The 22888-nt window shown below is 42.7% G+C and overlaps 2 protein-coding genes across 3 annotated transcripts in view; both read left to right on the forward strand.

Annotated features, from left to right (window-relative positions):
• The window catches only part of Nxpe1 (neurexophilin and PC-esterase domain family member 1), a 37961-nt gene extending 24262 nt beyond the window's left edge, over positions 1-13699 (forward strand). The window contains exons 3-8 of one of the 2 annotated variants that reach the window (XM_057768091.1): positions 2389-2486; positions 2909-3017; positions 4143-4933; positions 6901-6962; positions 11670-11885; positions 12103-13699. In XM_057768091.1, the coding sequence (XP_057624074.1) occupies positions 2919-3017; positions 4143-4933; positions 6901-6962; positions 11670-11885; positions 12103-12638 (1704 nt within the window). In that variant the 5' untranslated portion in view covers positions 2389-2486; positions 2909-2918 and the 3' untranslated portion in view covers positions 12639-13699. The remainder of the gene's footprint in view (positions 1-2388; positions 2487-2908; positions 3018-4142; positions 4934-6900; positions 6963-11669; positions 11886-12102) is intronic. The other variant, XM_057768092.1, reaches the window with a different exon arrangement.
• On the forward strand, positions 1378-2263 carry LOC130873319 (40S ribosomal protein S2-like). The gene has a single exon (XM_057768093.1). The coding sequence runs from the start codon at positions 1382-1384 to the stop codon at positions 2261-2263; it is 882 nt and encodes a 293-aa protein (XP_057624076.1). The 5' UTR covers positions 1378-1381.
• Positions 13700-22888: the final 9189 nt, after the last annotated feature.

Genomic DNA, 22888 nt, shown 5'->3' on the forward strand with positions numbered 1-22888 from the left:
TGTTGCCTTACTAGACATGCTTTCTTAGCACAAATTTAAGTAAGTAGAAATTTTTGGAAGTTGCTTTTTAGAAATTTTTGGAATTTGCTTTTTTTTTTTTTTGACTCATTCCACAAACATTATGCTTGCCAGTGACACAATGGGTACAAGGCTTACAATGCGGAAACAGACCTGACTTCAAGGGTTTATTAATTGGCAGGTTATGGTTTTCAGGAAGTAGTTTAATATCAACAGGACAGTACAATGAATGACACAGATTAAATCAGCTGTGTTCTCTTTCCTTCCGAATTCATTCATTTCCTCTCCATACCATCCAGACACAGAATTCAATCCTTCTAGAAATTCCTTCGAGCACCATGTTTCCATAATTGACAAGTCACAGCTGGATAACTAGACAGTGATTTAAAATGAGCTGCAACTGACCATCACATCTTGCTTAAAACAGTTAGCTAGCTCTAGCGTGACTTTTTTTTCTCTAGACTCTGTTACTGAAGTCACAATCTGTACCCCAAGAAGCCAAGTTCAGCCACCCATCCTTGAGACGTCAATGTAAACAGTCAAAAGAATAGCAATAAGCATTAAAGGGTGATGCAGATATTTAAAAGAGAGGCAGAGACATCCAGTGACCACACAGATATCTATCATCAAGATCCTGAAGGATGCTAAAGTTAGAGTGTTATGGACCTGTCAAGGTGTGGCCCTGCCCACCGTTGACACGTCATTGTTGTCGCTGAAAGACTGTGTCTTTTTTAGAGAGAAGAGTCCTCTGCTCCTACTGCCCCAGGCTTTTCTTCTCATGGCATAAGAATTTCCAATTTCTTGCCGGGCAGTGGTGGCGCACGCCTTTAATCCCAACACTCGGGAGGCAGAGGCAGGCGGATCTCTGTGAGTTCGAGGCCAGCCTGGTCTACAAGAGCTAGTTCCAGGATAGGAACCAAAAGCTACGGAGAAACTCTGTCTCGAAAAATCCAAAAAAAAAAAAAAAAGAACTTCCAATTTCTAAAGTTTGTTGTTTTCCTAGTCTGATAGCTAAAGTGTCTCTTTAGAATATAATCATTTCTTCCAAGTCAATTATCTTTGGATTTCTGCACGAGTATTACCTGGTTTTGCTCTGTACCAATAAGATGCAAACAGAATCTTTTTAGAACCTAACAGGTTAAGTCACTCATCCAAAACCTTTTCAGACAGCCCAAAAAATATTAAAAAGAAACAGAGAGGGGGCAATATGCACATTGCATCTGATGAGTATTGTTTCCGTTCTCCAAGAAATGGGCGTCATCAGAAGAAGCGGGTAGCTGTTACTATCATTTAGTTCCCTCTGCAACCATGCTTTACCCCCTCAAAACCCCCTCCTGGCTTCTTCCTCTTCTGGAAACACCAAATGGCGGATGACGCCGGTGCAGCGGGAGGGCACGGAGGACCCGGGGGCCCAGGATTAGGAGGCCGTGGCGGCTTCCGCGGAGGATTCGGCAGCGGTCTGAGGGGCTGCTGCCGTGGTCGAGGCCGTGGCCGAGGACGAGGCCGCGGGGCTCGCGGAGGTAAAGCTGAAGACAAGGAATGGATTCCCGTCACCAAGCTGGGCCGCCTGGTTAAGGACATGAAAATCAAGTCCCTAGAGGAGATCTACCTGTTCTCCCTGCCCATTAAGGAGTCTGAGATTATTGACTTTTTCCTGGGAGCCTCCCTAAAGGATGAGGTTCTGAAGATCATGCCCGTGCAGAAGCAGACTAGGGCAGGCCAGCGGACCAGGTTCAAGGCTTTTGTCGCTATTGGGGACTACAATGGTCACGTAGGTCTCGGTGTCAAGTGCTCCAAGGAGGTAGCCACTGCCATCCGAGGGGCCATCATCTTGGCCAAGCTTTCCATTGTCCCTGTGCGGAGAGGCTACTGGGGGAACAAGATTGGCAAGCCCCACACTGTTCCTTGCAAAGTGACAGGCTGCTGTGGTTCTGTGCTGGTGCGTCTCATCCCTACCCCCAGAGGCACTGGCATAGTCTCCGCTCCTGTGCCCAAGAAGCTGCTGATGATGGCTGGCATTGATGACTGCTACACATCAGCCAGGGGCTGCACTGCCACTCTGGGCAACTTTGCCAAGGCCACCTTTGATGCCATCTCTAAGACCTATAGCTACCTGACCCCCGACCTCTGGAAAGAGACTGTGTTCACCAAGTCTCCTTATCAGGAATTCACTGACCATCTTGTGAAAACCCACACCAGAGTCTCTGTTCAGAGGACCCAGGCTCCAGCTGTGGCCACCACATAAGGGTTTTTATACAAGGAAAATAAAAGTGAATTAAGTCTGTTAAAAAAAAAAAAAAACCCTCCTGCCTCCTCTCTTTCCCTTTCCTCAAGCAATACATAACCTTGCTGAATTTGTCTTTTATACAGAGTAATTCAGACTCCTTCCCCCAAAAGAATTTCTACTTCAAGATTCATACTTGGTGCTCAGCAAAACAAGAATCACGACAGATCAACTTTGTTTAAAGGTATCTTGTAGATTACTTTTGTAACATAAGCATAATCTTAGGGTCCCATCAGTTAGCTTCTGTTTCACCTCTCCCCCCACCCTGCCTGCTGCAAAGAACCTGGTGGCTAATTAATTCTTCTGCTTCTCATTGAGACTATGGTGAGGGAAAGTGGGGTGTTTCCGTAGAAGACAAACAGGGAGAGTGCATACAGTGAGCCTCTGGCTTCCATTCCAGGAGTGAGGAGAAGGAGAACCTTCAAACAAAAGTCTGAGTAAGAAACAATCAGTAGGGTAGACAAAGGAGTTGTTCATTAAGACAGAAGGAAAAAGAAGGCAGTTGGTGGCAGATGGTCAAGTCTCAAAAACACAAGTCCCAGGGAAACAGTAAGTGTAGACAGACTCCCTCCTCACCTCAATGTCTTCTCTTGTGCTCTTTCCTAGGGTACTGACCATGTTCTCAAACGTACTGTGTCAGAAAATGCTGCTAACATTCATGTCAGTTTTAATAATTATCTGGATAATTTTTGAAATTTCTCAAAATCCCACAAAGGTAGGTACGCAATCTCCCACTCTGACCAGAAGCTGCTACCTATGTGAGCTCTCTCCTCAGATCCTTTCACTAAGTCTCCCGTTCCCACTCAGCTCCCTTCTCCTCAGAGCCTTTCACAGGGTGTCAGAGGGTGACGACACTGACTGTCACTACTTCTTTATTTTTTGTTCATCCTTAGTGCCTTTTAACCTGTCTTGTCCCTCTTTCAGGCACCCAAAATGGCTCTTGGTAAGGCCACCAACTGCCATATCACTAAATAACGACTTGTCACTAAATCTGAGTGTGTATGCTTGGTTTTCTAAGCCAAGCCTGCTACTACCTTTACCCATGTGATGGCTATTTTTAGTAACCAATATGCCTTATAGTTTTTCGATATTAAGGGATAAGTAGGAAAGGCTTACCACCGGAAGTTTATTTAGGAATTCAGCCATGTTTTGTCGTGTTTTTCCTTGTAGCATTCCTGCATTTAAATATCAGGTACATGTAATCCCATCATTTAGGAGACAGAAACAAGAGGATTGTGAGTTTGAGGCCAGCCTGAACTATATAACAAAATCCTTGTCACAAAAATAAAAAACATTGACAACTGTGATTCCAATCAGATAAGTTAAAGCACAATGAGGATTTTGTCTTTAATTCATTAAAACATAAATTATATTGATATATTTTCCTTTCTGGATCCATGTTTATATATATTTATATAAACATTATATATAAATGTATATATATACATATATATATATAAAACGTAAATAGAATTTTGGAGAGAAAGAATTTAAAAGCCATGTTCACAGGTAGGAAAAGTCTTCACCTTCCCTATATTGTACTAATCAAGCTATAGAATAAAATGTACCATAAAACCAACTGGACAGTTTTCTTCATTATGTACATTAGCAATAACTGAACCAGTGGAGAAGCATTCAGCCATCTGTCCAGTGGAAGAGCAGCAAAGAGTAGTTACTGACTGCAAGGTGCATAGGCTAGGGAAGAGCGAACTCACCTCCATCAGCCTCTTATTCCCTGAGCTCTTATTTCCAAATTAACATTCCTGTAAAACTCCTTGTGAGTGAAAATGGCTGGGAGCCGGTTGGTTTTCACAGAGCATTACACGTCTTGTCATTTCAGCTTCAGGCCGTTCTGAATGCAAGCTTCTCCTTCCATTCCTGGAACACCTCCATGAAGTCCTCGTGTCCGGAAATGCCAGCGAATCAGTCAAGGTTACCAACAGAGACAAAGCTGAGAGAGGAGAGCCCTAAAATGCTGGCACCAGTCAAGTCACCGACAGAGAAAGAGCTGAGAATCAGGGCGATCCTGGAGAAGCTAGATCAGCAGATCCCTCCCAGACCCTTCACCCACCTCAACACCACCACCAGCGCCACACACAGCACAGCCACCATCCTCAACCCTCGAGACACATACTGCACGGGGGACAAGCTGGATGTGCTGCTGGAAGCTAGGGACTACCTGGGGCGCAGGAAGGAATATGGTGGGGACTTCCTGAGGGCCAGGATATCCTCCCCAGCCCTGAAGGCTGGAGCTTCTGGAGAGGTGACAGACTTCAACAACGGCACCTACCTGGTCAGCTTCACTCTGTTCTGGGAGGGCCAGGTGGCCCTGTCTATCCTGCTCATCCATCCCAGTGAAGGGGTGTCAGCCCTCTGGAGGGCACGGAACCAAGGCTATGACAGAATTGCCTTCAAGGGTAAATTTGTTAATGGCACCTCCCAGGTCTTAGTTAAATGTGGCCTGACCCTAAACTCAAGCACTGCACTCTGCAAATACCTGTACAGTGGCGGTGAAGAAGTCTTCTACTGTATGAAGCCTCAACACATGCCCTGTGAGGCCCTGACCCATGTGTGCACCAATCAGCAAGGTGTTTCTTTTCTTACTGACAAAGAGAAAGATCTTTTCCAGAAGTGAGTATATTCTCAGTACAATGAGAGGTTCCCCCAGGCAGAGCTATCCTGCCCACCTCAATACTGAGCAAGACCTAAGATGCTTCCATCACTCAGGATTCTGGTAAGACCTATATTGTCTTTACTGGGCCCCCTATTCATGCCACAGTTTCCCTTCCTATTGCTATGTTCAGTAAAAGGGGCTGCCCAATAAAAGGGAACCAAATGAACCATATTCTCCACGGCAGCCTGCGATGACCTGTTCGATCGTGTTATTTTACTACAGAGCTGGGTTTAACAAAATATCTTCTGTATGAAACTGTTCTGCTGTGGCTCATAGTTGTCCCACCTCCCCCCAAATGATGCCTTGATAGCATCATGATCCTCCACCTCCTTCATCTCATCTCGTACACTTTGCTTCTTTAAATCTTTTGTTCATCCATTTATCTCTGTGTCTTGTGTTGCCATGCCAGTTCAGACTGCCCTGTAGATAACTCATCTCACCTCCCCTAGTGTGACAGTTAGCGAGTGGGACTCTCTTGCCTTTCTCAGCCTCCCTCCGTCCCTCCCTCCCTCTGTCCCTCCCTCTCTCCCTCCCTCCCTCCCTCCCTCCCTCCCTCTCTCCCACTTTTCCTCCTTTGTATACCATAGCAGACTTTTTCATTTATTCGACCAATGTAGTCTCCCTTTGTTCACAAACAGACACTTAACTTCCTGACCTCCTTGCTCTCCATGGAGGTGGAACATGCCTCATTGCCGAAAATAAACCATTGAGGTTTCTTCTTGAAGACTTGCGAAGGTGACTGTCGCCTCACCCCTCAGAACAGTGGCACCAAGCCCTGAGACACCCTTTCAGCTGGAATCCTTTTCTGTTTCCATTTAGGCAAAATCTCCAGCCTCCCCACACAGACCCTCTCCTCTACTGCAGCCTACTTTGCAGCAGGCACACACACACACACACGTGCATGCACACATTTCTTTTTCCTTTGCTTTGCAATAAAGTAAAATGCTTGTTTCTCAGCTACTCCTTTCCTAGATTTCAAAGTCAAGTTTAGAATCTTTTCTCCTTAGCTTTCAAACACAAATGATTGGTGGAAGTAAGAGTAAACACCAAATATGGACAAATAACACACTGCAGAATCTTGCCTAGGCATCCAAACGAGCTCTTGGTGTGCAGTCCCCCACACCCCTTCTGAGTGAGTGAGAACACAGCTGGGTTTCTATTCCTTTTCTTTATCTCTGATTATGCAACTCACTCATCTTTTGCTACCCACTAACTACCCCGTGTCTACAGCAGGCAACTAATTCAAGCACCATACTGAACTCTACTTTCTACCAATTGTTGAGATAGGAATTAAGGTTGCAGAGAGGTCAAAAAGATGGCCTACCTTCCTTCAGATGACTTTCACCTGTCATAAAACAAGTCTTTTGGGTTAAAAAATAAATTCAAAGTGAACTAGCAGAAAACATGACTAAAAATAGAAGCAAGGACTGTGGTAAGAGGTCTGTGTGGTACCATAAGGAGTCCAGACTCCTCAGTAAATGATGGGAGAGCGATTGACTTTGAATGATAGCACGTGAGCATCTGCAGGGAGAAGATGCTGTGTCCATTGTATTGAAAAATTTAGGTGGTCTTAAGCTGACACAAGGAGGCTCGTTGTGATTGAAGGACAAGATTATATGAGCTTGAGTAGATGATGCAGAAGCAAATCTTTAAAAATGCGGATTTTGTGGTTATTTTAAAAATCTAAAGCTTCTAGACATACACTGACTGCATGTGGCAAATAACTCCAGTGCTCACCAGGAACTCTCAGCAGGGTAGAAAGTCTTCCCAAATCCTAATTCATTAATAACCTTTGAAATAATAGTTTCAGTCATATTATCAGAAGTTCAAAATGGATGCTTGCTTCCCTAACAAGCAGGTGATCCGTGTTGCCTGTGTGCTACAACAAACAACAGGCTAATTTATCACTTTGTTTTTTTTGAAGGTCCAACATAGGAGTTGAAATGATGAAGAACCCTAAGTCTATTAGTGTCGCTCGGTGCAACAGTAAGTCTCTTCTACCCTGTGGTGGCTGCTTCTGTTTCCTTTCTAGTCTCTTGCTTTTTGAGATAGGGTCAAACTGTACAGACCAGGCTAACCTCAAACTCACAGAGGTCTGCCTGCCTCTGCCTCCTGTGTGCTAAGGCTAGAGGTATGCTCCACCACACCCAGCAGTAGGTACTTCTTGATGTTTGTCTCTTGCAGGGGAAAGGTTTTTCAGTGTTAATTGTAATTTTCTAGATTACAATTCCTAATAAGTATCTATGATACCTAACAGGCTGGATGTTGCAGATCGAAACCAATTCAAATAAATTATTTAATATTCTTTTGATAACCTACATTGCCTATGCCTAGATTCATCCCAGTATTTCAAATATCAATACTAGCCATTCCTACTTTCACCTAGGAAGTCATATCCTAGTGCCCTAGCTACTGCGTAGATGTCTTTGGTAGATAACGGTGGCTTCAGCATCGTAGGTTAAGTTTCTTACAGTTTCAATTTTGAGTCTAGCCTTTAATGGCTGAGCCATCTCTCCAGCCCATGTAGATTTAGTTCCTAAATCTCCATTAGCATTGTCTCTAACATTTAGCTGTACCACTTACCAAATTTATATGGTATTTTGATCTTATTAAATGTTTAATGGCAAAGCAAAGCAACATTACATAGGAAAGAATATTTACACTGCCTAATCTCCAGAGCAACTTCCCCCCAAAGCCCACTTTAGCTTATCAATAACACCCATATGCTTGGCAACATTTCAGGATTTATTGCCAATAGTCATTCATTTGTTCAATAAATACTTATTGAGGGTCTGGTAGATAATGAGGCGCTGTGGGAAGATGGAGAAAAAATAAAGGCTTAGAAAGCTGGTGTTATAAAAACCGTCCAGCCTGCTGACTCTGTGAAGAAGCCATATGCAGAGCTTCCTTTCCAGTGAGTATTTGGCTAGCCCCAGAAAGATACCTGCAGTCAGGAAATGAGGGAAAAATAGAAAAATAGATCTCATCAAGCCCATAGGGGAGTTGACAGATGTAAGTAATAATCATGCATGGAATCAGTTAAATCTGAGTAATTCAGATTGTCTCTGTAGCTGTTAATTGAGATGAAGGAGGAGGACCACCCTGTGATGCTCTCTCTAACAAAGCGCTCTTCATCAGAGTGGCTGAGATTCACTGTGTCATCCTGCACTTTTCTACCAATGGCTCTCGATCAGATAAACTCTAGTGATGAGCGAAATTGTCATGAGCAATGTTAATAGGCCAGTCTGGTAGACATAGTGTAGACTATAACCAAGGATAAGGCTAGAAAACAGCAAGAGTCTAAACCGCTGTCATCCTTAAACATCATGTTAGAGAGTTTGGTGGCATTTCTCAGAGTTTTAAAGCCACAGTCCAAACGAGGAAGAAAGTGCTTCAAAGAGTAACGCTCGTTCACAACAGAAGAACTGAGCGTGACCTAGAGGAGGACGTTTATAGGTGTCCCCAAGGGACATGATGTATGGAAATAAAAGAAAATGTGCAGCTTCCAGATAGAATGACTTCACATTGAAAGGACGGTGGTTTCTCTGCATTCGCTTCTTACCGCCACTGTATAACCAGTGCTGCAAAATGAGGGAAAGACATACTGTTTCAGCTTGATGTTTCAGATGCTTAACATCAGTCTCCCTGTCTTAGGGTTTCTATTGCTGGGAAGAGGCACCGTGACCATGGCAACTCTTATCAAGGAAAACAGTTAATTGGGTGTGGCTTACAGTTCAGAGGTTTAGTCCATTATTGTCATGATGGGACGTGGTGGCATGCAGGCAGACATGGTGCCTGAGAAGGAGCTGCGAGTTCTACATCTTGATCTGCAGGCAGCAGGAGACTGGCACACTGAGCATGGCTTGAGCACATATGAGACCTCAAAGCCTGACCCACAGTGACACACTTCTTCCAACAAAGCCACACCTCCTAATAGTGCCACGCCCTATGGACCAAGCATTCAAACACATGAATCTCTGGGGGCCATTCTATTCAAACTATCACACTTAACTGCCCTCAGTCAAGGCACAGCTGACTGCATGCCTTCCTGGCTCAAAAGAAGAGTGTTGTTGCACCTCTGCGGTTTCTAGAGGCTGCCCATATCCCTTGGAGCCTACCCTCAGTCTCCAGAGCCATAACCACGTCAAATATTCATGCTGTCTTGTCCATCCTGCTGCCTCCATCTTCAACTGATGAGCTGGGGTTGGCCTCTCACCCAGATAACAGAACAATCTGCATCACAAGCCCAAATACTCAGTTATATCTAGAAAATTTCTTCTGCCATAGAAAGCAACATAGTCACAAGTTTGAAGATTTTTTTTTTTTGGTGGTAGACATACACACAGACAGAATATTGTATACTAAACAAATAAATAAATAAATATTTTAAAAAAGAAGTTATGCTTAAAAAGGAAAAAAAAAGAAAACAATGCCCCAAGGGGTGGCACACACCTTTAATCCCAGCACTCAGGAGGAAGAGGCAGCAGGATTTCTGTAACCTCAAGGCCAGCCTGGTCTACAGGGTGAGTTCTAGGACAGCCAGGTCTGCACAGAGAAACCCCATCTTGAAAACCAAAGTCAGACAAGGGTGGCGCATGCCTTTAATTCCAGCACTTAGGAGACAGAGACAAGCAGATCTCAGTGAGTTCAAGGCCAGCCTGATCTACAAAGCAAGTTCCAGAACAACCAGGATTGTTACACAGAGAAACCCTGTCCTGAAAAACAAAAACAAAACAAATAAACAAAAACCAAAACATAAAAAGAAAAAGAAAAAAGAAAACAATGCTCTAGCATACAAGTTTATACATGATACGTTTTATAGTAAAATTGCAGGGTTTGTCTGTTTATAGTGGGTTATCATCCAAATAAATTTATAGATTATCTTATCCGTGCATTCTCAAAGCAGAAAGTATTTAGTGATGATGGGCCTGAAGGTTCTATACTCAGTGTTCGACTGTTCACTGTGCCATGCTGCCAAGTCTTCTAGAAGCCCAACTGTGTCACAGCAAAATGGGAACATAATTAATGGAATTAAAGGAAATTCCACTTGGCAACTAAATTACTAGAATTTGAGGGTTTATTCTAGGCGTATTTTCTAATTCTGCCACTAGCACCATGTTGTTACTTTGTCCATAGGTTACAAATAACAGCTGCCCCTGGGGCATTGGTTTCAGGACCCACTTTGGATACCTAAATATGCAGATGTTCAAATGCCTTACATAAAATGGCCTATCATTTGCATATAACCTTATAACCTATGCACAACTTCTTACGGACTTTAGAGTACTCTAGAATATTCCTAATACCTGCTGGAGCGCAAATGCTGAGTAAGTAATCATAATTCAATGCTGCGGAGGGAGCACTGGTGAGGGAGCACTGATGAGGGAGCATTATACGTGCTCAGTACAGAAGAATGTTTTTCCCGAATACCTTTCATGCATGATTGTTTCGGTCCACGGATACAGCGCCTATGGATACAGCAGGTCAAGCAGGGACCAGCAAGATGGCTCAGCAGGGAAAGACATTTGTCACCAACCCTACCCACAGGACTTTGATCCCTAGGACCAATACAGTAGAAGGAGAGAATTGACCCATGCATGTTGTCCACTGACCTCCAGAGGCATAGCACATCATGGCACATGTGTGTATGTGTGTGTGCGCGTGCGTGCGTGTGTGTGTGTGTGTGTGTGTGTGTGTGTGTGTGTAGTGTACCAGCATGGAGAGAATGGCAAAAAAGCATGATGTAAACAGTCATGCTCTGTTATAATAAAACTCCAGGTGCCCTGCCTCCAGGATGCCCAGGAAGGCGGACCGTGACAGGGCTGTCATGGAAGAGGGACTTGAGGAACAGCTCAGATTATTGTTAGTTCATGGAAGGTGCAACTCAACACTTTTAGCAAAGCCCTCCTAAGACACCACTGAGCTAGGCATCTCGTCCTAAAAGGCCTAAAGAGAACCCTACTACCCAGTTTGAGTATCAAGCCTTTGTCAGTTAATCTTGTTCTTTCCCCGATGAAACAGAGGTGAGGGTAAGATCTGCTGGTGAGGACGCCAGCTGGCGGGCTACTGCAACACTGCTCAGGTTAGAGACACTGTCACCCAAGAGCCAATGGGAAAGACAAAGAAAGGAAAAAATATCTCTCTGACTGAGCTCATGAGCAGATTTAGAAGAAAACGAACAGAGAGGAGTTGAGATGACCCAAAACTATTCAAAAGACTGAGCAAGGGGAGCAAAAGAATTTTCAGAGCACAGTATTTTTTTCACTGCTTGTTTGTAAGAATAAATAATTTTTGCTATATTTTTTATTATTACAAAAAAAATAAGAGGAGCCTGGTACGGTGGTGCACGTCTTTAATCCCAGCACTCAGGAGCAAAGGCAGGCGGGTCTCTGTGTTCAAAACCAGGCTGGTCTACAGAGTGAGCTCCAGGCCAGCCAAGGCTACGTAGTGAGACCCTGCCTGAACAAGAGAAAGAGAGAGAGAGAGAGAGAGAGAGAGAGAGAGAGAGAGAGAGAGAGAGAGAATGAGAGAGTTGGGATACCTAAACTATAACTAATAATCAAAAATAAAGTAACAGGGAAAAAAGCTTAAGTAGTTAGAAAAAGAAAAAGACAAAGTGGGAGGGGAACCAAGGGAGGAGACTGGCTGCTTGACTCATGCCATCAAAACCACTATCCCAATATCTGTTACCAGAGAGAGAAGAAAACAGGGGAAAGAAATGTCAGATCGGAACGGAGATTCCCACACCTAGCGGTTACACTTTCCAAGGAAGATGGGTAACAGCCCAGTGCAAGCAGAGTCTGCTGAACTCCAGTCAGATAAATGACTGCTTGAGAAGGAAACTCATTTACTTCCTGGGAGACTCAACGCTGCGCCAATGGATCGAATACTTTCCCAAAGTTGCGAAAAGTATGTAATTGTTTTTATATTCTTTCAGGAATCAAAGCACCTTACAGTGCTTTGAGGGTGGTCTCCCTCCTCTCTGCCAAGTTTTTTTAAATCTTATTTTACCTTCTAGGTTTGAATCTTTAAATATATATTTTAATCTCCCACTCAAAAATATTGCTCTTTTGACACTTACTCATCATCACCTTCTAGTGAAAGATCTTTTCTGCTTTCTTGTCAGAACTGAAGCCTTTTGATCTTCATGGGACTGGAATATATAAGAAACATGTGCTCCTGGATGCTGAAGGGCACACTCTGGTTGAATGGAAGAAGCACAGCCACCCTTTCATCACGGTCAATCTCTACTCTGTGATAGATGACGGTTATATTCCTCAGGAAATTGACCGCTTACTAGGTGACAAAGATACTGTCATCGCCATTACCCTGGGCCAGCACTTCAGACCCTTCCCCATGGAACTTTTCATTCGGAGAGCCATCAGTATCCGAAACGCTATTGAACGACTCTTCCTCAGAGCCCCGGACACTAAAGTCATCATTAAGACAGAGAATATCAGGGAGATGTACATAGATACAGAGAAATTCGGAGACTTCCACGGTTATATTAACTATCTAACCATGAAGGACATTTTCAAAGACCTTCGTGTGGGTATCATTGATGCCTGGGACATGACCATAGCATATCACAGTAATATTCTCCACCCGCCTGAGCAAGTGATTGGGAATCAGATTGCCATGTTTTTAGACTATATCTGCTAAAGCTCCATCCCTTGGAGCCGGTGTCCACTGGCTGTGCCGTGTGATTCATCAGTAAAGATTTATTCAATTTAGGGTCTAAGAAAAATCAAATTTCAAAGAATCAGTCTTGGAATAGAGATGCAGCTCAGTTGAAAGAGTGCTTGCTTGGCATGCATGAAGCCCTGGGTTCTTCTGTCGACACCACACAAGCAGGGCACTGTGACACAGACTTGTAATTCCAGCACTCAGGAGGACAGAAGTTCAAGGTTATCCTTAATTACCTAGTCAGATCGGGGGGGGGGAGGGGGGGCTGAGCTACGTGGAAAGCTTCCTTGATTAAAAACAGGAGTCATAATCTTGAAAGAATACAAACTCAAGAACAATGACTACGGAGATAGGATATTAAGCCAAGAAAACTAGATATGAAGGGCAATCCCAGAATATACTACGTTTATCTCCATGTTAATAAATAAGAGGGCACCAGATCTCATTACAGGTGGTTGTGAACCAACATGTGGTTGCTGGGAATTAAACTCAGGACCTTTGGAAGAGCAGGCAGTGCTCTTAACCACTGAGCCATCTCTCCAGATCAATATCTTTATTCTTTAAATATAGAGTCATGATTTCTGTTACTCTTGGCTGAACCAAGTAACAGGGCGAGTTAAAGGGAGAAGACATGCCATTGCCATTATGTCCCAAGATTTAGAAAACAAAACAAAACAAAAAAATCACCTCTTTTTCTGCAAAAGAACAGAGAGTAAATATTTTAGGTTTAGGGGACTATGCCATCTCTGTTACCACTGTGTACTTCTGCCACCAAAGCACAAAACAAGACAAACATGTAAGCAAATACAAATGTTTGTGTTTTAAAAAATAACCTAGTAATGAACACTAAAAATTGGTTTGAGTTGTGGGGTTTCAAGGCAGGGTTTCCCTGTGTAATAGTGCTGGTTGTCCTGAAACTCTCTTTATAGGCCAAGTTGGTCTCGAACTCACAGAGATCTGCCTGCCTCTGCCTTTCCCCAACTATTTTTTAAAAATCAGAAACCATTTTTAGACCACAAGAACTAAAATAAATAAATAAATTTATTTTGTGTGTGTGTGAAATCATTCTAAATTTTCTTAGGGAATTTAGGGACCCCCCAAAAAAAATCAGATATTGTTGAAAAATAATAGGTTTAAAAAAGTTCCCTTCCAAACATCAAGATTTGTTTTAAAGCTATCAAATCATGAGAGTGACAGAATAGAAGGGCGGGGACAGCCCTGACATAGAGTCACTTACGCGTGATAAACAGGGTATTGATGAGCAACGAGGAAGACCGTTTTCTGATTTAGAAGTCCAGGTAAGATGCTAGGGAGAGATCTGTCAGTAAAGAGCTTGCTATACAAGCGTGAGAACCTGAATTCGAATCTTCAGAACCCACATCAAAAGCCAGAAGCAGCAGAGCACATCTGTAACCCCAGTACTAAAGAAGAGATAGGGAGATCCCTGGAGTTCACTGGCCAGCCAACCTAACAAAACCAGTGATCTACAGAGAGACACTCCTACCTCAAAAATTAAGATGGAGAGAGATTGAGAAAGATACCTGATGTCGACTTCTGGCCTCCACATGCACCCTCACACACATGTATGCACACACACACACACATGAACACACACACACACCCTGCATGCATCCATAAATAAACTCCTAGAAATGAATAAATAAAAGTTCTGGGAAAGTAGGACATAAGAAAGTTTCCTACATTATACTATCCTCCAGAAATAAAATACATTTCAGGGGGGATAAAGCTGTAATTATCAAAAACAAAGCAGGGAAGCTCACTCAACTCTGTCTCATCCCATGTGTGGCAAAGAGCTGCCTTTTTAAAAAATACCTAATTGTTCAAGAATCTAAGTTTCACCCCACTGCACGTGGCAGCCATACAACCCCAGTCACTATGACTCTCCACACGACCCCGACAGCATCCAAACCATCTGTCTCACCCTGCCATGCCACAGCAATGCCACATGTTGGTCCTGAAATCTTCAAGGACTGGCAAACACCAGTCAACAAACGCACACAGGTCCTTGAACAACAAGAAACAATTCTCAGCTGGTTAAAGACAAACAGTCCAGTGTTTCAGTGACCTTAAAGCAGGTTCTCTTAGATTTGGTCCCCAAAAGGGAAAATACTGATTGGTTTGAGTATATTAAATTCAGAACAGCTTATTAAAAAGAGCAAAACAGCTGGGCGGTGGTGGCGCACGCCTTTAATCCCAGCACTTGGGAGGCAGAGGCAGGTGGATCTCTGTGAGTTCGAGACCAGCCTGGTCTACAAGAGCTAGTTCCAGGACAGGCTCCAAAACCACAGAGAAACCCTGTCTCGAAAAACAAAACAAAACAAACAAACAAACAACAAAAAAAAAACATAGCTGGAAGTGGTGGTGCATGCCTGTAATCCCAGCACTCAGGAGACAGAGGCAAGTGGATCTCTGTGAGCTCGAGGCCAGCATGGCCTACAGAGTGAGTTCCAGGACAGCCAGAGCTACACGGAGATATCCTGTCTCAAGAAACCAAAAAGAAGGAGAGGAGGAGAAGGACACTAAACTGGAAAGGAAGAAGAGAGATTTGTAGATCACAAAATAGAGGACTTGCTTTCTATTTCCAGACTTTCAACACGAAATTCAGATTGTTAAATTGGTGTGCACAGCTTTAAAACAGTATATGGCCTCCAGAAAAACTACAAGCAACCAGAAGATAAAATGACAAGTGGAGTAGAGGCCCTTGTCACTTATATCCTTAAAAAGAAGCAAATACACCTGCCATTTAGAGATCTCTTAAGAAGTAAAAAGAAATAGATCCAGAGAGAAAAATTAGCCATACAGTAAATGTGTGTGTTCGCCCTGTATGTGTATAATTCAGAAATTAAAATGGCCTTTTTGCACAGAAAAAGAAATACATATTTTTTTAAAAAAAAAAAAAAAAGAAAGAAATGCACATTAAAGTTGAGCTGAGAGATTTCTCATCTATCAGACTGGCAGAAATCCAGGTCTGAATATTCACTGTGCTGATGGGCCTGTGCAGAAGCTGGCGCTCTCAAGCATTGCTGATGGAAACACAGAACGGCGTGGTGCCTGTGGAGGGAAATTTGGGAACGTGAAGAAAAATTACATATGTATTTGTTTACCTCTTGGCCCAGCATTTGGAAAGCTACTAGAAAAAAAAAAAAAAACACAAAATGACTATGTGCAAGATTATCCATCGGAGCGTGATTAGTGTTCACAAAAAAATGGGAAAACGAATCAAACGTGCATCTGATAGAGGACCAGTGAAATGAATTATGATGCATCTTTCAGAACAATACAGTGCAGCATAAAAAGAGAATAGGAAACTCTCTAAACTGTAACAATGAAACCTCCAGGATAAGCAGGGAAAAGAATGTCGCAGTGTGTACTGTGCAACCTCTTGGGTAATAAAAATGGAAGGACACAATTAAATGTATTTGTTTATACCAAGGACAAGAAACCAATGGAAAATAAGCAAGAAATGGATAAAATGTAGTCTGCAAACACTTGGAGAATTTGTGGCTAGAAATAAGAGTCTTTTAGTGCACACTGGTACACAGTTTTCATTCTGAATCACATGACTTACATAGTCAATAAATTCAATCAAGAAAATTTAAAGGGGCTGGAGATATGGTTCAGTGGTTAAGAGCACTGACTGCTCTTCCAGAGGACCCGTGTTCAATTCCCAGCACCCACATGACAGATCACAACTGTCTGAAGATCCAGTTGCAGGGGATTTGACACATTCACACCAATGCACATAAAATAAAGTTAAATAAACCATAAAAATATTTTTAAAAAAAGAAAATTAAAAAAAAGAAGACTGGTTTGATATCTGACTCACACGATAGAGAGTGAGAACTAACTTCCTTGAGTTCTTCTCTGACCTCCACCCATGTACCATGGTGCCCTCCAACACACACACAATACGTAAAAATGTAATGCATTATTATTTTTAAAAGGAAAAAATAAATTTTGAAATATAAATACAACCACTATTTAACCACAGGCTCTTACACTCTAAAACATGTTTTCAGGGGCACTTGTGTTACACAACATCAGAGCGGGCTTAGAGAAATCAAAGTTGCTCTAGATCAGTCCATCAGCATGACCTGTTCGTGCAAGGTGTTTCTTCATGAAACGCCTGAGGCCAGTGTCGGTACAACACGGGTTTGCTTTATAAGAAACTGTATTTTTCATACGTGCAAGGAAACACTGTCAAACAATAGCATATTAACTGCACGAGCAAGAACATACTAAGTACTATCATCACAAGTTAAATCTGTGCTTAACTGCTAGACTTTTGTAGGACCCGCAGCAGAGTATGTTCATAAGGGCATCCATCACCACAGATACAAAGAGTATCTGTGCGCAACAGTGCCAATATCAGCAGCAACAGGAAATTTCCGGCCCCGTTAGGAGCTGGTGGGACCAAGTTATGTGCCGTGTCATTATAAATCCAACACAGATTAGTGTGGCGACACTAAGCACTTCGTCTGTTTTGTCTCTGGGATTAATACATTTAAGAATGACATTTTAACAATACTTCCTCCAGGGAAATATATTTTCAGAAAACTAGAACTTGGAGCTAGATAGATCCTAAGAGCACTTCTTGCTCTTTCAGAGGACTAGAATTCAGTTCCCAGCACCCATGTTAGGCAGCTCACAACCACCTGTAACTACATAGTTAGGTGATCTGGCACCCTTTTCTGGCTTCCACTGGCACTTACATACACACACACACACACACACATTTTAAAAAATAGAACAGAAAATACCAACACTCGATAGTAATCTTTTCATTAGAAGTAATATTGCTAGTTCTACTGAGTTGTATTTTGACAGTTCTCATTACAATGCACTATCATAGACACCTTTGAATATTACAGAGCACAGAAAGGCTTTATTTCAGCTTTTTATAAGATTCTCCAAATAGGGGTGAGAGGACTGAGGAAGGTTCAAAATCTCTGATAATGTTGACTGTTAAATTAGTTGGTGTTGATTTTTTTCTTTTTTAAGGTCTTTGTACTTAAAAGGTCACATTCTTAGTATTGTGGCATATTGAACGGCTCAACGGACTTTTTACTAAATATGATTGGTCTCTACTTTTCAACAATTATGAGCTGAAATTAATTTTGTTAATATTTGATAAGATCTCAGTATCTACACAATTTTTGCCCATCCAATAATCAAATATATACACTACATGTAAAAAAGAAGTAATAGTGCTATTATTTTGCAACTGTTTTTATATTTTGTTGAATAACGTAAAATATTACCTTCATGGCATTAAGGAAACTAGATTTTTAGTGTAAACAGATGCAAGTTAAAAGGTTTCTAATTTATTTTTGAAATTAAAATATAATTGTGTTGCTCCCCCCACACACACCCCTTTCTTCCCTCCTTTCTATACACCTCTCCCTTGTTCTCTCTCAAATCCATGGTCTCTTTTTCTCTAATTGTTGTTGTTGTTTTGTGTGTGTGCATGCTCCTCAACATACAAACACAACCCGCTCAGTCACTTGCATGTGTATGATTTCAGAGCGACCACGTGTGGGTGTATTTTCAGCTCCACTCGAGTTCCCTGGGAGGATGACAGCCCTAAGTTCTCAGGACAGTGAGCCTAGAGAGTGCAGGTGACCCACATCCTAGCTAGGGAGCGATGCACAGTTCCAACAAGGTTTAAATCCCGTGAGGAAAAAGGGAATGAAGAAAGGAGTTGTAGAGTATAGACATCCTTTTTCACAAGACAAACACTGCGGGACATGGAGAGTCAGTCCCCATTCCAATGTCACTGACCGCACTCTCGCAAATAGCTGGGCCATGTGAGTACACAAAGTCAGCCAAGAAACTCCTTACAGATCTCTGTTGTATATCAAGTCAACATAACGAATATGTACAGAATACTCCACCCAACAAACTCAAACTCAGGTCATTGGACTTGCAGAGCAAGCACTGAAGCATCTCGCCAGTCCAGGACGTTATCTTGTTATCATGGGGAGTTTTTTCAAAACAAACCATGTTTTAAGCCATATGATAAGTCTTAACAAATACAGGAAAAACTTAGAAATAATTTCTTTCTTATCTACTTATGATAGAATGAAACTAGAAATCAAGAGGGAAGAAAAATTACAGAACTATTAAAACACAGAGAGATTGAACACTACATTGTTGAACAGTGGGTCATTGCAGAAATCAAGAAAAACTTTCTTGCATTACATGTATGTATGGGGGTGGGGCAAGGGGAGCCTGTGTGCACCATGGTGCATGTGCAACATTCAAAACTCAATGGGCGGGTGACGGTTCTCTCCTTCCACTATGTAGATCTCTGGATTAAACCTAGATCATCGAGCTTCGTGCTATGACACGCACCCCCACATACTTATCAAACATACACACAACAATAATAAATAAAAAATGATAAGTAGTTCAGGGACTCAGTACATTTTACAAAGAACTAAAAACAGAGTAACAGTATACACACCTAAGAACTGGGAACAAAGTTCTGTGTTTATAATGAGAATGATCATTTGAAACACTTCTTAAATTTTTATGTATTAAACATAAGTAGGGAGGATGACGAGAGAGAGAGAGAGAGAGAGAGAGAGAGATTGAGATTGAGATTGGACATGGCCACATGTAGCTCATCTGTGGAGGTTAGAGGACAGTTCTGTGGAGTTTGCTCTTTTCCTTCCACTTCCGCATGGGTTGGGGTTGCGGGGCTCAAACTCAGGTCATTGGACTTGCAGAGCAAGCACTGAAGCATCTTGCCAGTCCAGGACGTTCTTTCATGCTCTGATTTCTGAGTAAGATAGAGGGACAGATGTTGACTTTACAGTGTAAGGAATGAGATGTTAGCTAAGGACCAGGAAGCTTGAGACTTCCACGCAATTTCCAATCACCCTGACTATGCTAAGGATCCATGCTGAGAGGCAGAGATGCCTTGGCAGAGGAGACATTGAAGCAGCTGTGAAGAAGGTGAGGCTCTGTTCTGAGACGCATTCATTCACTGAACTTAATCAACAGCTATTACCTGGGAGGCCATGAGATGCACAGGGCTCAACATACAGACATGGTCCCTACCCTCATTTACTGCGTATCTAGACAGAATACAGGTAAGCAGTGAGCTATTGCAATATTGTGTAACACCTGCCACGGAAGGATGCCAGGGGACCTAGGAGTCACCTGCATGCAGTCGGGGATACAGAGAATCTTCCTAGAGGAAGTGGTACCTACAGAGTTCAAGGGGGCAAATACAGAGGCTGAAGAACAGCCCAGAGAGAAAAAATGTTCCAGAATAAATTACATGGTCCAAAGGAGTCCTGTGTCCTTGTGACCCGGCACGCACACCCTTCCTTGTGTGCTATCTCATATTCAAATGGCTCATGCAGTGGCTCGTAGAATATTGCTGGCACTTCTACTAGAGTTAACTGCATGTCTCACTTTCGCAATTACCAGGAGCCCACAAAGGTTATAAGAAAAAGGTCTACTTTCTTCATTTGCTCAGTGGAAGCCATCACAGTTTAATCTACTCCAGGGCAGACTTACACTGCCTGGGGATATATTGAGTGTGGAAACATTTTTCTTTAAAGTTAGGAAAGATGCAATACTCTGATAGTTTAACCACAGCTTTATAACTTGAGACGTGAATCTGAGTGATATGTACAGAGTTCAAATGACTATCTCTGTGTTTCCTAATGAATTACAAAAAGAAACAACATTTATTGTGTGTGTGTGTGTGTACGCGCGCGCGCATGTGTGCACACTCAATAAGGGGCTTGAGTGGGGCTTCTCTCTTTCCACCATGTAGGACTTTGGGATCAAATCTGGATCGTCATGCTTGGCAGCAAGGTCCTTTACCCATGGAGCCGTCATCTCACCAGCCCTCCTACTAAACTTTAAGTGACTTTTAGTTTTGACCTTGAATGCCTTATTATGGAGACTCTAGAATGTTTGTAAAGCAATGGGTAAAGTGTTCCTGGACTTGAAGAGCCGGCTCCGTGATTAAGAGCACTTGTTGCTCTTACAGAAGACTTGAATTCCATTCTCAGCAGAACTGGGTGAGCAACGCTAGGTGACTCACAACCACCTGCCATTCCAGACCCAAAAGATCCAGTGCATTCTTCTGGCTTCCTAGGATGCTGGCACACAGAAGCCAAACACACATGCACACACGCATACACGCACACACACAACTTTTAAAAACCGCTCCTTATGAGATGACATGTATACAGGAAGCAGTGATCAACCAAAATTATCAAGTACCCAGATTCAGACTACAATGTCAGAAGGTACAAGAATGTCAGGTGGGGCAATGTGAAGTAATTGCACATTAAGGATGTGGCAGTGGATGCACATATTAATAATTAAGACGCCCTACACCATCTTTCAAAGCCAGGATGATTAAAGAATCATCGCTTGCTGTTTTTCAAGGAGACAGGAAGAGAGGATGGCTGTTTGCAAATGTTCCAAATATAATTGATGCAATGACAAATATGTTCTCTAGCCCAACGGATAAGAGTGTTATAGATGCCTCTGCTTAAGGGATGAGCTTCTTAGACTTATTTTCAAAAAAGTGGGGCAGCGGGCTGGAGAGATGGCTCAGTGGTTAAGAGCATTGCCTGCTCTTCCAAAGGTCCTGAGTTCAATTCCCAGCAACCACATGGTGGCTCACAACCATCTATAATGAGGTCTGGTGCCCTCTTCTGGCCTGCAGGCATACACACAGACAGAACATTGTATACATAATTAATAAATAAATAAATAAATATTTTTTTTAAAAAAAGTGGGACAGCTTAGCAGGTAAAGGAACTCGTGATCCGAGTTTGATCCTCAGGACCCACATGGTGGAGGGAAAGAACTATATCCCACAGGTAGGTCCTCTGACTTCCAGGAGCACATGGGGCACACCCCTCTTGCCCTTCTCCACATCCCTAAATGAATAAAGGCATTAAAAATTTGCTTCTTGAGTGCTGAGTAACACCTAGACTTCAAAGACAGCTGCAGGGACCTGACCCAGCCTTGAAAATACAATCGTGCCAACGCTGATGTCTTGAGTGTGGGACCTAACATCAGCCAACTGCCACGGTTTGGAGAGATGGCTGCATTCATCTCTGCCTCGGCAGTGAAGAGAGCACACTAGTGTCAATCTGAGTGTCTGCGGCGGGTGTGCATAGAGGACCACACGGACGTGGAAGACAGGTTTACTCATATCCACTCCCACTCAACCTCGCATGGCTACTGATACAGCACAAGTGCTCAGCAAGTGAGCGCCTGACAGCCACTAGTCAGTCAGGGACACAAAAGGGGCACCATCTGCCAGCTTCCTCCTCTGTATCAAGGAAGGAGAAGATAGCTGATGCTTTTGAAAATTGCTGCATACAGAAAGGGCAATATTATAATACTACACTGCTGAACATGGCTTATGTGGAGGTTTTTGGTTGTTTGGCTTTTTGTGGTTTTTTTTGTTCGTTTTTTTCTTTTTTTTGGTTTGGGTTAGTTGGGTAAGTGGGTGGGGAGTGTGTGGGGTGGTTGGTTGGTTGGTTGGCTGGCTGGCTGGTTGGTTGGTTGGTTAATTGGTTGGGGAGGGTAGCATTAAAGAGAAAAAGCAAATAAAAATGCAATATTGAGATAAAGTCCTTAGCCCCCAGCAATTATTCTTTGGAAGGGACACAGATTTCTGAAATTTGCAAACAGACTGAATTAAGTACCATCAATGATTCTATTAAAGGAACTTTCACTTACCTTGAGGGAGACTTCTTCTCTCAGGGTGGATTTACTGCCTCCCGAAGCTGTTAAAAGTACATTTCTCCTATTTTCATTTTAAATTTTAAGTTCAGTTCTCTGGAAGTCATTAAATGGGATCTTTCTATGTTGTCGGTGTTATTCATCTTTTAGATTTGTGTTTCATTATTATAAAATATTCACGTCGCCTGTCACCAAAACATATTAAAAGTATTAATCCTTCTCACGTGCCCTTCTGGAAACTCCGCCATTACACTCTTACTCCCTGGAAGCTGGTGGCCACTGCAACAATGCTCTAAATTTAATTGTCTTGTATCTCCATATCTTTGAATTATTTGCCCTTTATTTATTTTGGGGTGGAGTGGGTGTGGCACACATGTGACGGTCAGAGGATAATTTGGGGGCATCAGTTCCCTCCTGCCACCTTCCAGATTCCAAGTTGGAACGCAGCTCACCAGGCTTGGTAGCAAACTCCTTTC

Source organism: Chionomys nivalis, chromosome 4 (genome assembly GCF_950005125.1).
Source record: "Chionomys nivalis chromosome 4, mChiNiv1.1, whole genome shotgun sequence".
Taxonomy (NCBI): Eukaryota; Metazoa; Chordata; class Mammalia; order Rodentia; family Cricetidae; genus Chionomys; species Chionomys nivalis.

Coding starts and splice junctions, on each gene's coding strand:
- LOC130873319 (XM_057768093.1), top strand. CDS start 1,382: ATGGCGGATGACGCCGGTGCAGCGGGAGGGCACGGAGGACCCGGGGGC.